Here is a 22,869-nt window from a genome sequence, read left to right on the forward strand (position 1 = left end):
ATACGTTTTCTCAATTTCTCTTCATTATTTCTCTTCATATGACAAGGATTTGCCAGTAGATTGTCGATTTGATTCATGATGATGACTGCTAGCTAAGATTTTGAAAATATGATGTTGACATGATCAGTCCAATCAAAGTTTCTGTACATATAACGTGATTTGCCTTCATTTTATCTGTGGCCAATGACCTTGACTCTTCTTGGATGGGCACTTCTAATGTAACTCTATGGCAGCACCCACGGGGCTAGATTGTTCTAGCTCTACCCTTAAGACTTGGCGGTGACATAGTGTCCCCATGAGTGACAGAACACTGAGCCAATCATGGCGCAATGCTCCATATTTTCTGCTGGCTTGCCCCACCACCACAGAAAGCACTGAGCTAGGCTGAAACACCTGCATTTTGGAGCTGCCTTACTCATGAAAACAAAAAAAAGAGATCACGTTTGTATTAACTCAATGATATATATTTTTACATTGTTTGCAAACGTATATGTGACACGTATTAATGCCAAAATAACATGCAAAACAAAATCAGCTTCAGGCCTTCCTCCCAACAAGGCTGTCCCTCGCCATGACCCCTCACAGCTGTGAGTTCATGTTCATATTGGAATCACATTGTTTTTATTGTAGATTTTAAACTGTAGGCAAGTGCAGTTTTCTGGTTTAGTTCCCTCAGTCATAGATGAAACCTTCCTGCTCAACAGGGTTTAACCACTAGAATGAAACGAGTGGCTTCCTGGTGTGCAAGTGCTCAGAAATGTGGCTCTTATGATTTGTTATCTGGTAAAAGTCGGTGTACCTTACATTCCACTGGGTGGCAGTATAGGATGACAAAGAGGAGAAATTTACCAAGTGTTCTCTCTTCATACACTTTTGAACAGAATACCTGCGAATAGTGATAGACAATAGACACTTAAGTAACTTTTAGAATTCTAGAAGTGTGTGGAATATGTTCATATTTACTCCTACTGAATAGGGCAAAGGATAATGGCATGCGATTTCAAACTGATGCTACAGTAGATGACAATAAGCTGTCCCCTGGTGTCTTCAGAAGCCTTGCCAACCTGAAAAGGTCAGTCATAGTTTCAAAACGTAGTATTATTCCTGTCCACAGTATGGTAAATGGAAGAAAACAGTGTAGTACATTACAGTGCATAATGCACACCTACCTGCATATCTGTAAACTGCCGTGGTAATACACTGAGTGTACAAAACATTGAGAACACCTGCTCTTCCATGACATAGACCAGTGGTTCTCAACGCCGGTCCTCGAGTATCCCCAACAGTACACATTTTTATTGTAGCCCTGGACAGGCACACCTGATTCAATTTGACAACACACCTGACAACTCAGGCCCTCAATGAGTTGAATCAGGTGTGCTTGTCCGGGGCTACAACAAAAATGTGTGATTTTGGGGTAACTGAAGGACTGGAGTTGGGAACCACTGACCTAGACTGACCAGGTGAATGCTATGATCCCTTATTGATTGCAATTGTTAGATCCACTTCAATCAGTGTAGATGAAGGGGAGGAGACAGGTTAAAGAAGGATATTTAAGCTTTGAGACAATTGAAACATGGATTGTCTATGTGTGCCATTCAAAGGGTGAATGGGCAAGACAAAAAATATTGAAGTGCCTTTGAACAGGGTGTGGTAATGGTGGAACTTAACATTAGGACAGTGTACTTAATGCTTTGTAAACTCAGTGTAGGTCATTGTCTGTTTTAGACTACAGCATTTACACCTGCAGGAGAACCACATCTCAGTAGTACCAAAGGTGTTACCGAGGAACCTGGAACAGAAGGGATATTTGTAACAACCGCAGGTGTGTCTGGAACAAAATTGTGATTGAACAGGATTTCGGGAATCCTCCTGTCTCTGAGGGGTTGGAGACTGAATACATTAATGGTTGGTATACTATATTGTCAAAATAACGTAGCTGGCTTGTATAAAGTTGATTTTGCTCACTTTGCTTTTTATTACTACTTCATGCTCTATAAAACCAACATGTACTAGTTTTCTGCATGTTTTTTCTCTTATAGGATGAGTGTGGTCAATCCAAAAACTATTCCCCCACTCACACATTCCTGGATGCTGAGGACAGAGGAATTGTATGGAGCGTACGGTTTGCTACTACCAGAGCTTTGTTTCCTCAATGTGGCTGATCATAAGGTATGTACATTGTCAAGCTATATTTCAGGAAGACTATATATACTGCGGGTCAGTGAAGTCCCTTGTCTCGTTATCGCCTCCAGATTGTTGAGGAAGAAGCACTGTTGTCTGTAGCTGTGTTTGCTCAGTGAGCTTGTTATTCACTCCAACCCACTGACCACATGGGGGAAGTGGTATGTTAACTCTACTTATGTGAAGCCATTATTAAGTAGTAACAGATTTTATTAACTTAAATATTTTCTTATCATTCATTGTATTCCCATCCAGGTCACCCCTGTACTGCTGACTGACTTCCTCCAGGAAAGGCTGGGTATTAGAATTAGGTGCAAGAAGACATCAGGGGCTGGTTTCCAAGACCCAGATTAAGCCTTGACTAAAATACATTCTCAATAGACTCTCCATTGAAAATACTTTTTAGTCCAGGACTAGGCTTTCTGTGTCTAGGAAATTGGCACCAGACGTTGTGAAACCTTTTGATATTATGTGTTGATTCCAAACGACAGGTTCAAATGCAAAAACAATTGAATCCACATTTTGGCTTTGCATTCACCTGGAAAGTTAAATATGACTGGACAGTCTTTGTTTTCATTTCAATATTTTGTAAACACTGCATTTTGGTCTAACAGTGACTCACTTTTGATATTGAAACTAATTGATGAACATTCATCTTTCTCTAGGTAATTTGTTAAAATCCCTGTTTTGTTTGCTTCCATTTAACTAATGTTTTTCAACAGAATCATCAGCATGAATAAACCCCTGATCACGACTAAACAAAGTGCACTTTCATAGCAGCCTCGTTGTATTCCTTCTCGCCTCTGTGCACTTTCATCTTTCCCCTTCATTGAAATCCACAAAAGAACACATCAGCTGCATGTGGGGGGGGAGAATATTCCAAGCCAAATCATGTCATAACCGCTACACACAGCCTACATCGTTGTCTCCATATTAGCTAAAGTAACGTCCTAGTCAGCATAGCTAATAGAACTAACGTGTTAGTAACCACACACTCATGCAGTAACTTTAGTGTACAGTCAGTAAGCAGTTTAGCAGTTACGCCAGTGGACCCCGGTGGCAATTTGTAAAACCAAAAGCTTACCTTGGAAGAGTTCTAGTGTTTTGTTGGATAGTCATAGCAAGCTAGTTAACATGGCATCCCTCTGTTAAAGCCAGGTGTTAACTAAACTACCCAGCTACATTTGCTAATGATGAAAAATGGACTCTTGCTGCTTCATTTTAAGAAAAAGTTCAACTGTCTCAGTTTTACTATTTTTATGAAATTCACTGAGGATGGTCCTCTTCCTTTGAGGAGCCTCCACTGGTTCATAATGGTAGGAACAGCGCAAATGGCATCAAACACAACCATTTGATACCATTCCGCTCTAGCCAGTACCATGAGTGATAGATTTACACAATGAATCTGAATGCCATCTATCTGACGAGACAAGTCAAAGAGTTTGAGAAAAATGAGTCTATAAATTGCTATAGCCAGTTGCATACCACCCTGCATCCCACTGCTGGCTTGCTTCTGAAGCCAAGCAGGTTTGGTCCTGAAGCTAAGCAGGTTTGGTCCTGGTCAGTCCCTGGATGGGAGACCAGATACTGCTGGAAGTGGTGTTGGAGGGCCAGTAGGAGGCACTCTTTCCTTTGGTCTAAAAAAAAAAAATATCCCAATGCCCCAAGGCAGTGATTGGGGAAACTGCTCTGTGCAGGGTGCCGTCTTTCAGATGGGTCGTTAAACGGGTGGCCTGACTCTCTGAGGTCATTAAAGATCCCATGGCACTTATCGTAAGAGTAGGGGTGTTAACCCCGGTGTCCTGGCTAAATTCCCAATATGGCCATCAAACATCACGGTCACCTAATATATCCCCAGTTTACGATTGGCTCATTCATCCCCCTCTCCCCTGTAACCTTTCCCCAGGTTGTTGCTGTAAATGAGAACATGTTCTCAGTCAACTTACCTGGTAAAATAACGGATAAATAAAATAAAAAATATTGGTTGCCAAACATTGTAGAACCTGTTGGTGAGGGCCCTTTTATGATTACTTGAAGTCGAGTTTTTCTACGAGTCAAAGCAATTTTGTACAATTTCAATGCTACACTGCAATACCTTAAGTAATGTAAATGTGTGTCATACAGGAATAGAACATGTGATGAGAATGTTGGAACAAACACTCAAGAATCTCCAAGTTTAAAGAAATCCCGAACCTAATCTTGATTGCATAGAGAAACCATATAGAAGAGGGGGGACAAAAGGTGAGCTATGTGAATAACTATTGAAGGATGTCCCTAATGAAGATGTCAACATATGATTTTATCTGTCACAAGGTATCTGCATTCAAATGTAATGGCAGTCATCCGTATTTAATAATGAAACAACAACCTTTAATTCTCAGATTGGAAATCTATCATCTGAGACCAATACAGCAGAGAGGGGAAATAGTTGAAGAGATGCTCATACAAATAAAGGAGAGGACAACAATCAGCGAAATCCCTCTAAGTAGGTAGGCCTACTAAACCTATTTTTATCCTCATTGATTACATGAAGTGCATATCTATTGTATGTATTAGTTGAATATGTAATCCTGTTTGTTTTGTAGCCAGCGTCTTAGAGGGCAGGGGTGTTTTTCAAGGAAGAGGCTTTGACTTTGCTGAGGAGTATGAAGAAAAAGTAGGCTGCAAGATGGTTCACATGAAAGCAGGGAAAACATTCTTGATTGAGTTTATTTAGCCTATTACAACTGTAATGTATGACATCATGCATTTGTTTGCCTTGATAGTCTGTCGTGTTATTTCAAATAGCTGTTTAAACTTTATTCAACCTTGACAAGAGGGTGATAGTGGATCTTGCAAATGTCCTGGGCTGTCACCCAGGCTTGTGGATTATTTTTGTAATTCAGCTGGGTAGCAATAACATCTGTGTTAATAAATGAGTTTATAAAACTGTCCATTTTACAAGGGACCAATGTGATATAGCATCAACTTTGTGTGTCATGATGATTCCGTACAAATACAATGCACAGACCCCGAACCCTTGATGCTCTTGAACACATCCCACACCAAGGGATGAAAGAAAGTAAATAAAGCGCGTCTGTGACGTCAGTGTCTTCCCTTCCCGCCTGAAACAGAAACGGAGGTAGAAGAGCTATCGACTCGTTAGCTTCATACATTGCACAATGGATGACCTTTACTTGGATAATATTGATGAATTTGTCAACGACCAGAATAAAATCGTAAGTCACCTAGTTAACTAATATATCGCGATCTATCCACCTACTGTTAGCTTGCTGCTGGGGCCAATAGAAGTTAGCTACAGTAGCTATCTGACTGTGCTCAGGCTGGCTAGCTAACTTTAGCCATCACTCGCACAGCTTGAATGGTGCAGTGGGTTTGGACAGCATCAGCAGGCCCCACATTTCGAGACTAGCTAACTAGCTACAGTTGGTTGAATTGGGGAAGGTTGGAGCTGCAATCCTAGAAGATAGGAATACACCAGAGCTTGCGAAGTTGTCAGGGTTAAATATATTGTTGTGATGTAAGTTACGTCGTTACTTAGGTACTGTAGTTAGTTATGCATCCCTAATCTCTCGTGGACAGACCACGTTAGCTGCGTAAAAGTCTGACCAATTACGCAATACTTTTGTTCATCCCGGTGCATCCCGGCCATATCTATGTTGACAACAGACTGTTGTGTTCTCTTGTGTGTGTGTTCAAACAGGTGACCTACAAATGGCTGAGTCTCACCCTTGGGGTCCATGTCAACCTAGCCAAACAGTGAGTAACGTTATCCAGAACCACCCACATTACTTGCCTTCCAACGTTTTGTTGTGTTTAAACCACCACCTGTAAATGAGTCTATGGTTCCACCACAATGTGTCTATTTCAGAATGCTCTACCATTACTTGGATCAAAAGAGGAAAGAAGGCTCTGCTCGGCTCCATGCTACCTACCTTGTGTCTGGCAAGTTTGTTGAGAATGGTACCACGGTAAGAGAACAAGCCAAAATGCCAATTTTTATGCACAATGCACACAACTGCTCACCATGCCCCTTCAGAACATGACATACAGCAAGCAGTAAGCCTATTTGGACTTAGGATTCTTACTTTGTTTTAGTTCCAGTGTTATATGCAGTGCTTAGGTCTTTTTAATGTTTTTTTTTTAATGCTTTCTTTTCAGAGTCACAAGGTGTCAGTAGTGCGAGAGGATCAGCTGGAGGGTAAGTTGTAAGGATTTAACAATTCACCCATATGCATCGATACCGTTTCAAATGTTTTAAGATGTGAGCGCATCGGTCCGCTGGAGTCCAAACCGATCCGAATGAAGTATTCATTGGTCAGAAAATGGATTCAAAAGCTATGAATCATACTATTTTCTTTCTGTCTTATTCTGAAAATACCTTAAATCTGTTGACTGAATTGATGCGTCCTCTCCTTCTGTAGCCTATCAAACCTTTATGCTTGTAACTATGTAGGACATTGATCTACAAGTGCATTTGGTCATTTTTACATGAACAGGGTAAAGTTGTAATTTCATGACGAGGACAGCAATCATTATGCAAGTTCCAAATTATCAAAACTATTAGCTTTTGAGACTGGGTGAAATCTAAAGCTGTGGTAGAATTAATGTTTTTTTGTATTTAGCCTTTTATTTTACCAGGGAAGACCTATTGACACCTGGGTATTATTTTTTCAAATATGCCCTGCATGATACAACATGAATATACACACACTAGAGGTCGACCGACTAATCGGAATGGCCAATTTCAAGTTTTCATAACAATTGCCAATTATGGCCGATTATATTGCACTCCACGAGAAGATTGCCTGGTAGGCTGACCACCTGTTACGTGAGTGCAGGCAGCAAGGAGCCATGGTAAGTTGCTAGCTAGCATTAAACTTATCTTATAAAAAAACAATCAATATTAACATAATCACTAGTTAACTACACATGGTTGATGATATTGCTAGTTTAACTAGCTTGTCCTGCGCTGCATATAATCAATGCGGTGCCTGAAATTGTGTCACTTCTCTTGTGTTCAGTGTAAGCAGAGTCAGGGTATATGCAGCAGTTTGGGCCGCCTGGCTTGTTGCGAACTGGGAATATTGAAGACTCGTTAAAAGGAACCACCAGCTTTCATATGTTCTGAGCAAGAAACTTAAACGTTAGCTTCTTTTTTTTACATGGCACATATTGCACTTTTACTTCTCCAACACTGGTTTTGCATTATTTAAATCAAATTGAACATGTTTCATTATTTATTTGAGACTAAATTGATTTTATTTATGTATTATATTAAGTTAAAATAAAAGTGCTCATTCATTATTGTTGTAATTGTCATTATTACACACATAGATAAGATAGATATATCTATCTATATAAAAATCGTGGCTTTTTTTGGTCCTCCAATAATCGGTATAGGCGTTGAAAAATCATAATCTGTCGACCTCTAATAACACACACAGTACCAGTCACAAGTTTGGACCTACTCATTCAAGGGTTTTTATTTCTTTCTACTATTTTCTACATTGTAGAATAATAGTGAAGACATCAACTGCTTCATGAGGTAGTCACCTGGAATGCATTTCAATTAACAGGTGTGCCTTGTTAAAAGTTCATTTGTGGAATTTCTGTCCTTAATGCGTTTGAGCCAATCAGTTGTGTTGTGACAGGTAGGTTTGGTATACAGAAGATAGCCCTATTTGGTAAAAGACCAAGTCCATATTATTTCAAGAACGGCTCAAATAAGCAAAAATAAACCACAGTCCGTCATTACTTGAAGTCACAAAGGTCAGTTAATCTGGAAAATTTTGCAGTCTCAAAAACCATCAAGCGCTATTATGGAACTGTCTCTCATGAGGACCGCCACAGGAAAGGAAGACCCAGAGTTACCACTGCTGCAGAGGATAAGTTCATTAGTTACCAGCCTCAGAAATTGGAAATTAACTGCAGCCCAAATAAATCTGATTTATTTCAAATTCAAGGCACACTTAAACAGCATGGCCACCATAGTACTCTGCAGCGATACGCCATCCCATCTGGTTTGCTCTTAGTGGGACTGTCATTTGTTTTTCCAACAGTACAATGTCCCAAAACACACCACCAGGTTGTGTAAGGGCTATTTGACCACAGAAGGTGAGTGATAGTGTGCTCCATCAGATGACCTGGCCACCACAATCACCCAACCGCAAACCAATTGACATGGTTTGGGATGAGTAGGACAACAGAGTGAAGGAAAAGCAGCCAACAAGTGCTCAGCATATGTGGGAAGCTTGTTGAGAGAATGCCAAGAGTGTGCAAAGCTTTCATCAAGTCAAAGGGTGGCTACTTTGAAGAATCTACAATATATTTTGTTTTAACACTTTTTGGTTACTACATGATTCCATATGTGTTTTCATAGTTTTGATGTCTTCAATTTTATTCTACAATGTAGAAAATAGTAAAAACAAAGAAAAACCCTTGAATGAGTAGGTGTCCAAACTTTTGACTGGTACTGTGTGTGTGTCTGTATAAACAGTCATGGGAAGCACAGATAAAACATTACAAATCAACCAGAAAAATAGTTACATTCCTCCCCAAATAAGTCCCCCAATCAAAGCTTTAAATTGCCCCAATGGCACCAGAACATCAACATGAAGTGTATTTAGAATTTTGTTCCAGGAATACAGTGCATTAAAAGTAGACTTACGTAGTCGGAGACCCTAGGAACCTCGAGTTAACCAATCATGTGACCGGGTTAAGTAACTCCGATACGTATACTTCAGCAGCAAAGTTCGATAAGACAGACGTTTATGAAGTAGGGCCTTCTAAACAATGTAGAGATCGACGGGTCTTTAGCAAAGTTCAGCCAACCTTTTGATACAGGATGCAGTGGTGAGTATCAGAAAAGGGCATCCAAAGGTTTCAGAGTAGCAGCAGTTGCACTTTGATAAATAATATCACCATAATCAAGAACAGATAAAGATTGACTGAATAATCTGCTTCCTACTGCTTAGGGGCATGATCTGTTTAGGTAGAAAAAGACAACGTTAAATCTTGACTTAACCAACTCGTCAAAATGTTTATTTTTATTATTTTTACGTCAACTCCATATCAATCCAAATCAAAGGAGGTTGGTGGTACTTTAATTGGGGAGAACTGGCTTGTGGTAATGGTTGGAGCGGAATCAGTGGAATGGTATCAAACGCATGGTTTCCAGGTGTTTGATGCCATTGCATTAGGTCCATTACCAGCCATTATTATGAGTCGTCCTCCACTGATCCAAATGCCTAAGTATTTATATGCGGGAACAGGTATGATTGGTGAGCCATCTAATGAGTGAACATGTAGTTCATCTGAAACATTCTTATGAGAGTTTAAAAACATTTTGTTTTGCCCATATTAAGCACAAGTTTTAAATTGTCAAGGCATTCATGCACAGCTATAAATTCTGACTAGTTTTGATACAGCCAGATCAACAGTCGGGGAAATGGCATACATACTAGTATCATCCGCATATACAGTGCATTCGGAAAGTATTCAGACCCCTTGACTTTTTCCACATTTTGTTACATTACAGGATTATTCAAAAATGTATTCCTTATCAATCTACAGACACTACCCCATAATGAAAAAGCAAAAACAGGTTTAGAATTTTTTGATAATTTATTAAATACTGAAATATGACATTTTACATAAGTATTCAGACCCTTTACTCAGTACATTGTTGAAGCAGCTTTGGCAGCGATTACATCCTCGAGTCTCCTTGGGTATGATGCTACAAACTTGGCACACCTGTATTTGGGGAGCTTATCCCCTGCTTCTCTGCAGAGCCTCTCGAGCTCTGCCAGGTTGGGTGGGGAGTGTTGCTGCACAGCTATTTTCAGGTCTCTACAGAGATGTTTGATTGGGATCATGTCTGGGCTCTGGCTTGTCCCGAAGCCACTCCTGCATTGTTTTGTCTGTGTTGTCCTGTTGGAAGGTGAAACTTCACCCCAGTCTGCGGTCCTGAGCACTTTGGAGCAGTTATTCATCAAGGATCTCTGTAATTTTCTCTGTTCATCTTTGCCTGGATCCTGACTAGTCTCCCAGTCCCTGTCGCTGAATAACATCCCCACAGCATGATACTGCCACCACCATGCTTTACCGTAGGGATGGTGCCAGGTTTCTTCCAGACGTGACACTTGGCATTCAGGCCAAATAGTTCAATCTTGGTTTCATCAGACCAGAGAATCTTGTTTCGCATGGTCAGAGTCCTTTAGGTGCCTTTTGGCAAACTCCAAATGGGCTGTCATGTGCCTTTTACTGAGGAGTGTCTTCTGTCTGGCCACTACCATAAAGGTGTGATTGGTGGAGTGCTGCAGAGATGGTTGTCCTTCTGGAAGATTCTCCCATCCCCACAGAGGAACTCTGGAGCTCTATCAGAGTGACCATTGGGTTCTTAGTCACCTCCCTGACCACCTTCGATTCCTCAATTTGGCCGGTTGGCCAGCTCTAGGAAGAGTCTTGGTGGTTCCAAACTTCTTCCATTTAAGAATGATGGCCAATGTGTTCTTCGGGACCTTCAATACTGCAGAAATGTTTTGGTGCCCTTCCCCAGATCTGTGCCTCGAACAATCCTGTCTCGGAGCTTTTACGGACAGTTCCTTCAACCTCATGGCTTGGTATTTGCTTTGACATGCACTGTAAACTGTGGGACCTTTTATATAGACCAGTGTGTGCCTTTGCAAATCATGTGCAATCAATTGAATTTACCACAGGTGGACTCCAAGTTGTAGAAACATCTCAAAGATGAACAATGGAAACAGGATGCACCTGACCTCAATTTTGAGTCTCATAGCAAAAGGTCTGAATACTTATATATATATATATATTTTACATATTTCAGTTTTTATTTGTAATACATTTTCCAAAATGTCAGACTTGTGTTCATATTGTGTGTAGTTTGAGGAAAGTTATTTAAATTTATTTTTTACCCCCCTTTTCGTGGTATCCAATTGGTAGTTAGTCTTGTCTCATCGCTGCAACTCCCGTACGGACTCGGGAGATGCGAAACACAACCCAACCAAGCTGCACTGCTTCTTGACACACTGCTCGCTTAACCCGGAAGCCAGCCGCACCAATGTGTCAGAGGAAACACTGTACACCTGACGACTGTGTCAGCGTGCACTGTGCCCGGCCCGCCACAGAAGTCGCTAGAGTGCGATGGGACAAGGACATTCTTGCCGCCAAACCCGGACGATGCTGGGCCAATTGTGCGGTCATGGGTCTCCCGGTCGTGGCCGGCTGCGACAGAGCCTGGACTCCAACCCAGAATCTCTAGTGGCACAGCTAACACTGCGACCCAGTGCCTTAGACCACCGCGCCACTCGGGAGGCCTGAGGATGAGTTTTTTTTTAAATCCATTTTAGAATAATGCTGTAACGTAACAAAATGTGAAAAAAGTGAAGCTGTCTAAATACTTTCCTGAATGCACTGTAAAGGAAGTGCAGATTGACCAATGGTGTGTACATATAAATAGTGGGGGGGGGGGAAACTGGCCCAAAAACACCCGCTGTGGTACACCTTTATGTACGTCAGGAAATTCAGACTTAACCCCATCAATCACGATGGCCTGAGTTCTGTCACTTAGATAATCATGAAACCACGAACAGCCGTCAGAGCTCATGCCTATCGAGGACAACTAATTCAATCAAATGGCCTGATCAACAGAATCAAATCTTTTGACAGGTCCACAAACAAAGCAGCATTTCTTTTTAGTGTCTAAAGCATGGATAAGATCATGAACAACTAAAGTGGTTGCTGTGATGGTGCTAAACCCTGATTGGTTTACATTTTAAATACATTTCTCAGATTTAAAGAAGGGGGAAAAAAAGAGCAAAGTTGTACATTTTACTAAAGATTCAAGAATCTTATTTCGACAAGGAAGCCTTGAAATGGGGCAAAAAATGATTTAAGATCACAACTATCCGTGCCCTTATGGAGTGGCAGCACAAGCTGATTTCTATACTTTTTTTTGTTGTTGCTTTTTATTCTCGTGATAACAATGTTTAATGTGGGATATTATGCCAACAATGATGGGCCCTGCACACTAAAGCAGACCGGGATCCAATTGGTCGGCCCCTGTGGATTTCTTGTCTATTGCTAGCAAAGCGTCCAGGACTTCTTTTTCTGTAAATAGCCTAAAAGAAAAGCTTTGACTATAATTTCTCTGATCAATTCATCAGTTTTCCCATATTAGCATCCGGCCCAATATCATTGGGAATTGGCTTAAAGTTTTTTCAAAGCGAGATCGAGCCCGCTGAAATAAAATGGTGATTGAAATACATTAGTGATGCGCTATGACAAAGCCAATATAAAGATATTGACATATTGCTTGCTCAAACTATTTTTGCTGTTCCTAAAATTACAAGTTAATCAGTGTGGGGGGGACAAAAAGCTAAATCAAACCAGATTGAAGATACTGATAGTTTCAAACAGTGTCTTCAGAAGGTATTCAATTCACACTCCTTGTCTTTTTCCACATTTTGTCTTACAGCCTGAGTTTAAAATGTATGAAATTGTGATTTGTGTTTGTTTGTCTCAGTTCTACACACAATACCCCATAGTGCCAAAGTGGAATTATGTTTTTTGTTATTTTGACAAATTAATAAAAAAATTAAGCTGAACTGTCGTCAGTCAATAGTATGCAACCCCTTTTGTTATAAACAGGAGTGAACATGTGCTTAATAAGTTGCATGGACTCACTCTTTGTGCAATAATAGTCTCTAACATTGAATGACTACCTCATCTCTGTACCCCACATATACAATTAGGTCCCTCAGTCGAGCATATCAAACACTGATTCAACCGCAAAGACCAGGGGAGGTTGTCCAATGCCTCGCAAAGAAGGGTACCTATTGGTAGCTGGGTAGAAGTTTTAAAAAAGCAGTGGATGGTGTCTCTACAAAGATACAGGTGAAAGGAAAACGCTTGGGTATTTCACCATGAGGCCAATGGTGACTTTTAAACAGTTGGAGTATAATGGCTGTGATGGGAGAAAACTGAGGATTGATCAACATTGTAGTTACTCCACAATATTATCCTAATTGTCAGACTGAAAATAAGGAAGGCTGTACAGAATAAAAAGTAATACTGCAAAAAATGTGGTAAAGCAATTCACTTTTATATTCCTGAATAGAAAGTGTTATGTTTGGGGCAAATACAACACATTACACAGTACCACTCTCCATATTTTCAAGCATAGTGGTGGCTGCATTATGTTATGGGTATGCTTGTAATTGTTAAGGACTGGGGAGTTTTTCCAGGATAAAAAAATAAACTGAATGGAGCTAAGCACAGGAAAAATCCTAGAGGAAAACCTGGTTGTCTGCTTTCCACCAGACACTGGGAGATTAATTCAGCTTTCAGCAGGACAATAACATAAAACACATGGCCAAATGTACATTGCAGTTGCTTACCAAGAAGTGAATGTTTCCGAGGGACTTACCCAGAAAGACTCAAAGGTGCTTCTACAAAGTCTTTACTCAGGGGTGTGAGCACTTATGTAAATTCGATTTCTGTATTTTATTTTCAATACATTTGCAAAAATGTCTTAATTTTCACTTTGTCATTATGGGGTATTTTGTGTAGATATATTTCATCCATTTTGAATTTGGGGTGTAACACAAATGTGGAATAAGTCTAGGTAGGAATACCTTCTGAAGGCATATCTACAATGGATGTGTATCGAATTGCGCTTGAAAGGAAAGATTCACCTAACTTACTAGGGATCTGTTCACCTGCCTCATTTCCTGACTTGATTTGTTATGGTGTTTCCTTCTCATCAAGATGAATATGAAGTGTTCTGAAATTGTCACCAAAACACAATCTGTCATCCTTTGTAGATGCGAAGTCAAAGATGAGCCTGACGGTCAGCGTACATGTGTACAGTGTTCAGAAGGCTGTGCTGAAAGACAGTGGTCCTCTGTACAGTGCTGATTATGACGCTGTGAAAGAGAATCTAAGAAATTGCAGCAGGTACATCGGTATTTACACTTAAAGTGAAAATAATAGATTGAGAAATTTTGGCGAAATATTCAAAGGTTTAGTGACCTAGGCTATTTATCAGAACATAATATCTATTTGCAGGTACAGTGCAATTCGTTGTGCTGATGCAGTGCCTAGGTCCTCGGCAGAGGTGCAGCTGGCCTGTGAGACGACACAGGCCCCACCACCAGAGACGGAGCAAATCAAAGCAAACCATTCTAATCTGGCCTCTAAACCCACCTCTAAGCAACCCAAAGGCATTATGGGAATGTTTGCAAACAAGAATGTCTCCAAGAATCAAGATTCAAGCAAAGAGATTAAATTGGAGCAGAAAGAGGTTACACCTGTGGTATGTGTTTGTGTTTCTTTGGTTAGTGTGTACATGTGCTCTAAATTGCAAGACGTAATGTTAACTTCCGATGTCACATTTGTTTGATATTGTAGGTTGAGACCTCCAAAACTAAACCTGCTCCGAAAACAAATCCTGTGACTAACTTCTTTGCGAAACAAGCAGCCAGTAAGTATTTCAACAATCCCATATCATATACAGTGGGGAGAACAAGTATTTGATACACTGCCGATTTTGCAGGTTTTCCTACTTACAAAGCATGTAGAGGTCTGTCATTTTTATCATAGGTACACTTCAACTGTGAGAGATGGAATCTAAAACAAAAATCCAGAAAATCACATTGTATGATTTAAGTAATTAATTTGCATTTCGGCAGTGTATCAAATACTTGTTCTCCCCACTGTATATGGTGGATGTCTTTCTATAGTTTCACATGTAAATACTACTATTGTCCTTTAAATCTCTTAAGATAAATCCTGTATATCCACCACAGAAAAACCTGACAAATCCATCAAGGAAGAGGTAGAAATAGCCCAGACATCCTCCTCAGTGGATGAGAAGCCCACAAGTCCACCTCCTAAAGCAGACACTCCTGTCAAGGAGGAATTAGCAAAGGATGCTGTGGTTGAGAAAGATACAAGGTGTGTACTATTATGAATATACAACTTTTGTCCTAACAAAAGTAAAATGGGTACTTTAGCGATTTATAAAAGGAAGTATTTTTTTGGGACACTATGGTTGTGTAGTATCTCAGAACAAATTTAAAAAAATAAAAAATCTTGTCTTTGCGGTCGACATTGACATTTTGAACGGAGTATTCTTTAACAGGATATTTTCCTCTCAATAGTAAGACCAAGCGTCTTGAACATTCTGATAGTGAAGAGGAGAAGAACGAGAGTCGGAGGAAGAAGAGACGGAGGATAAAGAAGCCCGAGCCAGACAGTAGTGACGATGAGGGTAAGACCAGCTGTAAAGGGAGGGGAAGCGTATTGCTCGGGCTCCCCTCGACATTCACACTGGACTTCATTATTCAATTGTTTCATGATTGAAAACAGAACTATTCTATTTTAACAGTTATTCCAGACTCTCCTCCACAGTTGCAAGAAAAGAGGGACCCATCACCAAGTCCTGAGATTCAAGTAAAGAAAGAACCAGTTGCTGTTTCACATTCAGATGTAAGCTTTCACATTTGACTGCTATTTAATTTGGGTACTAAACTGTCGACGTTGCAGGATGTATAATTGGCGTGTTTCATTTAGTTTTAATCACCCATTTGTGATCAACTACCTGTCGATCCATGCAGGAGCTTTCAGATTGTAAACGAAGGAAGAGGAGACGTGTCCTGAAATCGCGCACATTTGTGGATGACGAAGGATGCATTGGTAATATATTGAGTTGTGTTGGGAGTTTTTTGTTTCTATTTCAATTTGACATCAAAACATTTTGCTTAGGCCTAACTCCTCTGATATAAACATGAAGGTTATTTACAGTACCAGTCAGAAGTTTGGACACACCTACTCATTCCAGGGTTTTTCTTCATTTTTACAATTTTCTACATCTATTTACCAAATAGGGCTATCTTCTGTACACCCCCCCTATCTTGTCACAACACAACTGATTGGCTCAAATGCATTAAGAAGGAAAGAAATTCCACAAATGAACTTTTAACAAGGCACACCTGTTAATTGAAATGCATTCCAGGTGACTACCTCATGAAGTTGGTTGAGAGAATGCCAAGAGTGTGCAAAGCTGTCATCAAGGCAAAGGGTGGCTACTTTGAAGAATCTCATTAAAATATATTTTGATTTGTTTTAACACTCTTTTGGTTACTACATAATTCCATATGTGTTATATCATAGTTTTGATGTCTTCACTATTATTCTACAATATAGAAAATATATATATTTTTAAATATAGAAACCCTTGAATGAGTAGGTGTCCAAACTTTTGACTGGTACTGTATATTCCCCAAAGTTACTAAATCCATTCTTTCTATACAAAATAAAATATATATTCTATAGGCTGTCTGATCTGAAAATAATTTAAATATTGTCTACCTTCCAGTGACCGAGAAAGACTATGAGAGTGAATCCTACTCCGAGACTGAGGATGACTTTAAGTTCAGTCAACCAACTCCGAAGAATCCAAACCCACCAAAGCCATCAACTGGCAAAAAAGAGGAGGAGAAGAAAAGTAAGAAAGCTGCTGCAGCCTCTAATAAATCTACTAAGCAGGCTTCTATTATGGGATTCTTCCAGAAGAAATGACAGACCTACTCATGTTGTTGCACTGAACACTGATAAGGAGCTTGAGGCCCAAGTGAAGAGAATCTAGACGGACACATTTTCAAACGCTCCAGAGGATGGATGGATGTTCTATCATTTGGCAACATTTGGTAGAATGCTCTACATTTTTTTAAATCACACTTTTCAATCAATTTCCACATTACTGTATACGATTGAATAAATATATCCACTTGCATTGTAAAGTACCATCAGAGCTCATTTATCATGGCAGCATTTATATTTGGTTTTTACGTTTAGTTTACAATTCTGCAAGTATTGAAGGGTTCATGGTGTGGTGAACCCGTACAAAACCAACAAACATGTCTATGATGCTGTTTTTTTGCTGGTAGAATATGTTCTTCAATGTTTGAACGTGTATGTTCATTAAATCTATTTTCATACATTGTGTTCTGTACAATATGTTAAAGCCAAGTTGAACCGTGTTCATTATTCACAGTATATGAACAATCACGTAACTGGTTTGTGTAGAAAATACAGGTGTGGCATTTCAGCTGTATCCGGTCTTATCTTTGAGTAATAGGTTTGCTTCCTGTGGTTTTGACACGTCACTCAGGCTCTCCGATTGTGATTGCTAGAACATGGACAGCCGTTGGCAAGGTTTGAATCTGGAAGCACACTTTGGAATCAAATGAAGTGTCTGATCCAGTGCCATAGCGGTGTTATTGATTGCTGCATGGCTTACACACGTTGATGCCGGAGAATACCCTTTGACAGGCTGTAGTCTGATAATTTATAAACCAACTGGCTGTAAGCAATTGAAACTGGCTCTCAGAAATTCCCAGGATAAGATTAAACAACGTTCATGTGCTTTGGGAATGTATGTCTGGATTAATTTAATAAATTCAATGGAAACAACGTTTGCGCAGTACAGTAGTTCAGCTTTGACCGCCAGGAACAAAATCTGAACTAACCCCAATCTTATTTTTGGTGCTCTGGATGCGTTTACACAGGTAGCACAATTCTGATCTTTTGCCCAATTATTGGCAAAAATATCTGACCTGATTGGTCAAAGACTAGGCTAATTATTGGTAAATCAGAAATGGGCTGCTTGTGTAAACAGATTCTGAGTCACGAACATGAAGGTTCATGTGTCATTTTAGCAGCCAACATAATGAACGTCACATTTATAAAAGTAAATAATAATTAGTAAATAAGTTATTTTTTCATGAGTAAAAGGCAACTGTTAAGCAAACACATGCAATGGAAAAACAGGCCATGGATGGTCCAACTCCGAGACTTGGCTATGCAATGAGGGAACATGATAAACGGTTTCCAGGTTTCTTCAAAGGTACGTTTGTGTGAGGGAGGACTTGGGTGATACATTTACTATCAAAAAGCAGGCAGTTGGTTATCAATCTTTTTGAGGGGATGGGGCATGCAGGTATGTATTTTGGACTAATGAATTGTAGTTTGGTACATAAAACAATACTGTCAACATGTCTACATCTAGACTGACAAAAACCTATCCTCAAAGAAACAGAAACCATGAAAACGAAACAATGTCAAAACAAAGGAAACCAGGCAAATAAAAGTTGCAACACTTTGAAGGACTTGTTGTTTGCAGATCTGAAGTTTCAGAGCCCAACAACAGCACATCAAATATACTCTATAATTACCTGAGTCTAGAACAGGGGTGTCAAGCATACAACCCGCGTGTGGGTCCAATCTGGCCTGCTGGTGGTTTAAGTTTTTAAAAAAGAAAGTATTCCTTAAAACTTAATTCAAGGAAAGAAAGAAATTAAGAGACAGTGTCAGCTGTGTGTTAGTAAAAAGGAGGGACATAACTTTTTTCTCAATAATTGCCTTTACTTCAGAATTGTTCACTTTGTTGCGTTACAAAGTGGGTTTGAAATAGATTTAACATATTAATTTTTTTGTCAATGATCTTAACAAAATACTCAATGTCGAAGTGAAAAGAAAATTCAAAATATAGTGGTTTATAAGTATTCAACCCCCTTTGTTTAGGCAAGCATAAATTAGTTCAAGGGTAAAAGTTGGTTTAACAAATCACATAAGTTACCATGTGAAATAATATGGGTTGACATCATTTTTGAATAACTACCCGTTCCTCTGTCACTCATACATACAACATCTGTATGGTCCCTCAGTCAAGTATAGAATTTCAAGCACAGAATAAACTACAAAGACTTGAGCTTTTTGAAGCCTCATAAAGAGGGTGACTGCTAGATGGGTAACAATAACAAATCAGACATTGAACATCTCTTTAAGCACGGTCAAGTTAATAATTATGCTGTGGATGTATTAAACCACCTAGACCCATCAAATATACAGTAGTCCTTCTGAACTGAGCTGCAGGAGAGGAAGGAAACTGCTCAGGGATACCATCACCATTGAGGCCATTGGTGATTTTAAAACAGCTACAGAGTTAAATGGCTGTGATGGGAGAAAATTGAGAATGGATCAACAACATCGTGGTGACTCCACAATAATGACCCAGATGACAGAGTGAAAAGAATAATACAAATATACAGAATACAAATATTCCAAAGCATGCATCTTGTATGCAACAAGGCACTAAAGTAATACTGCAACAACAAAACATTAACTACAAAATAATACACTTTTTGACCTAAATGCAAAGCCTTATGTTTGGGGCAAATCCAAAACACAACATGTTGGAGCTAAGCACAAGCAAAATCCTAAAATCCTAGTTGTTTACCAGAAAGACAGTGAATGTTCCTGAGTGGCCAAGTTAGTTTTGACTTAAATCTGCTTTAAAAAAATCTATGGCTACGGCTGTAAAAAGGTGTTTCTAACATATATTGAGGGGGGTGAATACTTATCTAATCAAGGTATCAAGGTCTTTTATTTTTCAGTAATCTTTACAAAAAAATGTAATTTTTCTTCCACTTTGACATTACAGAATATTTTGAGTAAATCGTTGACAAAAAATTACAATTCAATTCATTTTAATTCCACGTTGTAACACAATAAAATGTGAAGATATCCAAGGGAGGTGAATACTTATGTTAAAGATCTCTCTACTGTGTAACATACAGTCAATTACAAAGTACACCACCAATTGTGGTCTTGTGTTACCACGCCACTTGAATGTGTTAGGGGAGACCGGGGATGGTTGTAACACGGGACAATTCCTCCAATCAGGAGCGAGGTATAATCATATGATTCACTGTGCACATGCTCAGTTCAGTCCTGAACCCTCGTGAAAAAGCAAGTCCCTCTGATAAACTCTGCAAATTCTATTGACAGAAATTTTGTGGTAAGAAAGTAATTATTTTGACCAAATTTGGTTTTTGTGATGGCATAGAGTACTTTGTAGTTTGTTTCAGCAAACTTATATCAGGTTTATAACCAGTCTGTGTAGAGATATTTGATGAAAGTTAGCAATGCTAAAGTTGGAACTACTTGTGAGAAAATGTTACAACTAACCCCGACTAGAGCTGGATGTTTCGGTACATGTTTTCTTTTACTTTCAGCATGCCTAGATCATGGAAAAGAAAGACAGACAGGGGAGTATCACTCCACACTTTGAAAAGACTGTCAAATGATGCAACAGAGCAGGGGAAATCAATCAGATCGGTTGCAAAATTGTATGGCATATATCATGTGATGCTGTGCAGATTCTGCAAAGAGAGAAAGAAGCTACTGCAGAAGGGGTGCCGAGAGAGCTTGTAGGCTACCGTAGTGGAAACGGGGTCTTCATTGATGAGCAGGAGCAGAAGTTGTCAGTGTATCTCGAGGGCAGCTGATTTATGCCAACTGTGCCCACTGCTATCCAGGCCACCTCTCCGGATGCCTCCCAGGCCACCTCTCCGGATGCCTCCCAGGCCACCTCTCCAAGTGCCTCCCAGGCCACCTCTCCAACTGCCTTCCAGGCCACCTCTCCAGCTGCCTTCCAGGCCACCTCTCCAGCTGCCTTCCAGGCCACCTCTCCAGCTGCCTTCCAGGCCATCTCTCCAACTGCCTTCCAGGCCACCTCTCCAACTGCCTTCCAGGCCACCTCTCCAACTGCCTTCCAGGCCACCTCTCCAACTGCCTTCCAGGCCAGCTGGAAACACCTGATTACTCTTCTGATTTCAACCCAGTTGATGTACACCCATTCAAGCACTCAAAAGGCAAATTGTTCCCTGCCTAGAAAAATAGCTGGAAAGAAGCAAGCCAAAACAAACCACACTGAACAACAACAAAAACAAAACAAATGGAACCAGAAGATTCAGATTCCTCCAACGAGGAAAACTTCTGCATTGTGTGCATGGAGTACTTTAACAATTCTAACAAGTCTAATGAGGTCTGGTTGCAGTGCTGGGAATGAAAATTATGGTCCCACCAAGCCTGTACCACTGTCACAACTGTGACTCTGATTAAGTGAACATGTCCAACATTCAGTCACAGTCACAGTCACACACACACACACACACACACACACACACACACACACACACACACACACACACACACACACACACACACACACACACACACACACACACACACACACACACACACACACACACATACTGCACTGTCGGAACTAGAAGCACAAGCATTTCGCTACACTTGCATTAGCATCTGCAACCATGTGTATGTGACCAATAAAATGTGATTTGATAGGATTTGATAAAGGACAGGTGTAGGTTGTTTGTATCAAGTTGTGAACACACTACCACAAACAATCTCTGAGAAACTGATGAAAAGGTGAAAAGTGTTACAACCATCCCCGGTCTCCCCTACTGAATGTGCACCCAAATTGATCCATGTCATTTCAAACCGCAAACTATTCAGTTCTTTCCACAATTTGGTTTCTCTGTCCATCCCTTGCTCTTTCCCTCTCCTTGATTTCACGGTCTTGCCCACCGTACGATTTCAATTATACTCCAGCTAGGCAGATGTGGAATGCACTTTTAAGCCCAGGTGGAATAAATCAATAGGCATTTAAAATTAAAAAAAATATATCAAGTGATTCCACATTATTATATTCAAACAGGCTTTGGGCACTTGATTTCGTGCTAGTCTCTGAATAAATTAAATATGATGTTGTCTGTTGTTCTCCAGTCTTCATTACAAGTATCTCTGTCAATGCTCACATACAAAAACCGAACATACATTCATACTCTTAACAAGCAGAAATGCATGACGAAATCCGAAGAAAAGATGTCATGGTAATTTACCTGCAAATGTTGGAGTAAAAAAAGTGTTAAAAGTGTGGACTTCATTCTTACAGGGGCAAGATGATTAAAAATCACCTGCCTGTAGAAATACATCTATGATAGATGCCATGCATACAAAGAAAAAATACAGGTAATTGCCAAAATAATGGAAACACTTGAGTAAATGAGGGATACAAAGTATATTGAAAGCAGGTGCTTCCACACAGGTGTGATTCCTGAGTTAATTAAGCAATGAACACCCCATCATGCTTAGGGTCCTGTATAAAAATGCTGGGCGGGCCATTATTTTGGCAAATCATGGCTATACTCCATAGAATGACAATGGCCCCATCCACAGGGCACAAGTGGTCACTGAATGGTTTGATGAGCATGAAAACAATGTAAACCATATGCCATGGCCGTCTCAGTCACCAGATCTCAAGTCAATTGAACATTTATGGGAGATTCTGGAGCAGCACCTGAGACAGCGTTTTCCACCTCTATCAACAAAAAACACCAGATTATGGCATTTCTAGTGGAAGAGTGGCATCCAATAGAGTTTCAGACACTTGTAGAATCTATACCAAGGTGCATTGAAGCTGTTCTGGCTCGTGGTGGCCCAACGGCCTATTAAGACACTGTATGTTGGTGTTTCCTTCATTTTGGCAGCTACCTGTATGTTGCGGTCCTGTATGTTTAAATACATGAAATCCTATGATTTACAGAGGACATCTGGAGGTTATTAGACGGATAATTTCCCTCCTGTTTGTTTTTGTGTATAAAAGACTGTTCCATATTATATTTATGTTTATTTTAAGGCCTGGCAGAAAACCATAAGTATGAAGTTATCCCAAGGTAAAGCATGCTGTAATATACAAGCATGTCTACATTATGAGGACATACTACACTATAC

General features: G+C 39.9%; 1 protein-coding gene and 1 long non-coding RNA gene across 4 annotated transcripts; both read left to right on the top strand.

Moving 5' to 3' along the window:
• The first annotated feature begins 1,602 nt into the window (after positions 1-1,602).
• LOC112228140 lies at positions 1,603-2,938 on the top strand. 2 transcript variants are annotated; one of them, XR_002949993.1, is made up of 4 exons: positions 1,603-1,908; positions 2,043-2,172; positions 2,256-2,345; positions 2,440-2,938. It is a non-coding gene; the product is annotated as an uncharacterized LOC112228140 (long non-coding RNA). The 2 variants fall into 2 exon arrangements; XR_002949994.1 differs by lacking the exon at positions 2,256-2,345.
• A 2,321-nt stretch (positions 2,939-5,259) lies between these two features.
• pold3 (polymerase (DNA-directed), delta 3, accessory subunit) lies at positions 5,260-17,207 on the top strand. Of its 2 annotated transcripts, none has more exons than XM_024394583.2 (12): positions 5,260-5,402; positions 5,888-5,943; positions 6,056-6,155; positions 6,346-6,385; positions 14,031-14,163; positions 14,275-14,521; positions 14,617-14,689; positions 15,015-15,162; positions 15,369-15,478; positions 15,596-15,696; positions 15,825-15,903; positions 16,586-17,207. In XM_024394583.2, exons 1-12 carry the CDS (start codon positions 5,346-5,348, stop codon positions 16,786-16,788), a joined length of 1,347 nt encoding a protein of 448 aa, XP_024250351.1. In that variant the 5' UTR covers positions 5,260-5,345; the 3' UTR covers positions 16,789-17,207. The 2 variants fall into 2 exon arrangements, with proteins under 2 accessions (XP_024250351.1, XP_024250352.1); XM_024394584.2 differs by having other exon boundaries at positions 15,605-15,696.
• The last annotated feature ends 5,662 nt before the right edge of the window (positions 17,208-22,869 follow it).

This window comes from Oncorhynchus tshawytscha, linkage group LG30 (genome assembly GCF_018296145.1).
Source record: "Oncorhynchus tshawytscha isolate Ot180627B linkage group LG30, Otsh_v2.0, whole genome shotgun sequence".
Taxonomy (NCBI): domain Eukaryota; kingdom Metazoa; phylum Chordata; class Actinopteri; order Salmoniformes; family Salmonidae; genus Oncorhynchus; species Oncorhynchus tshawytscha.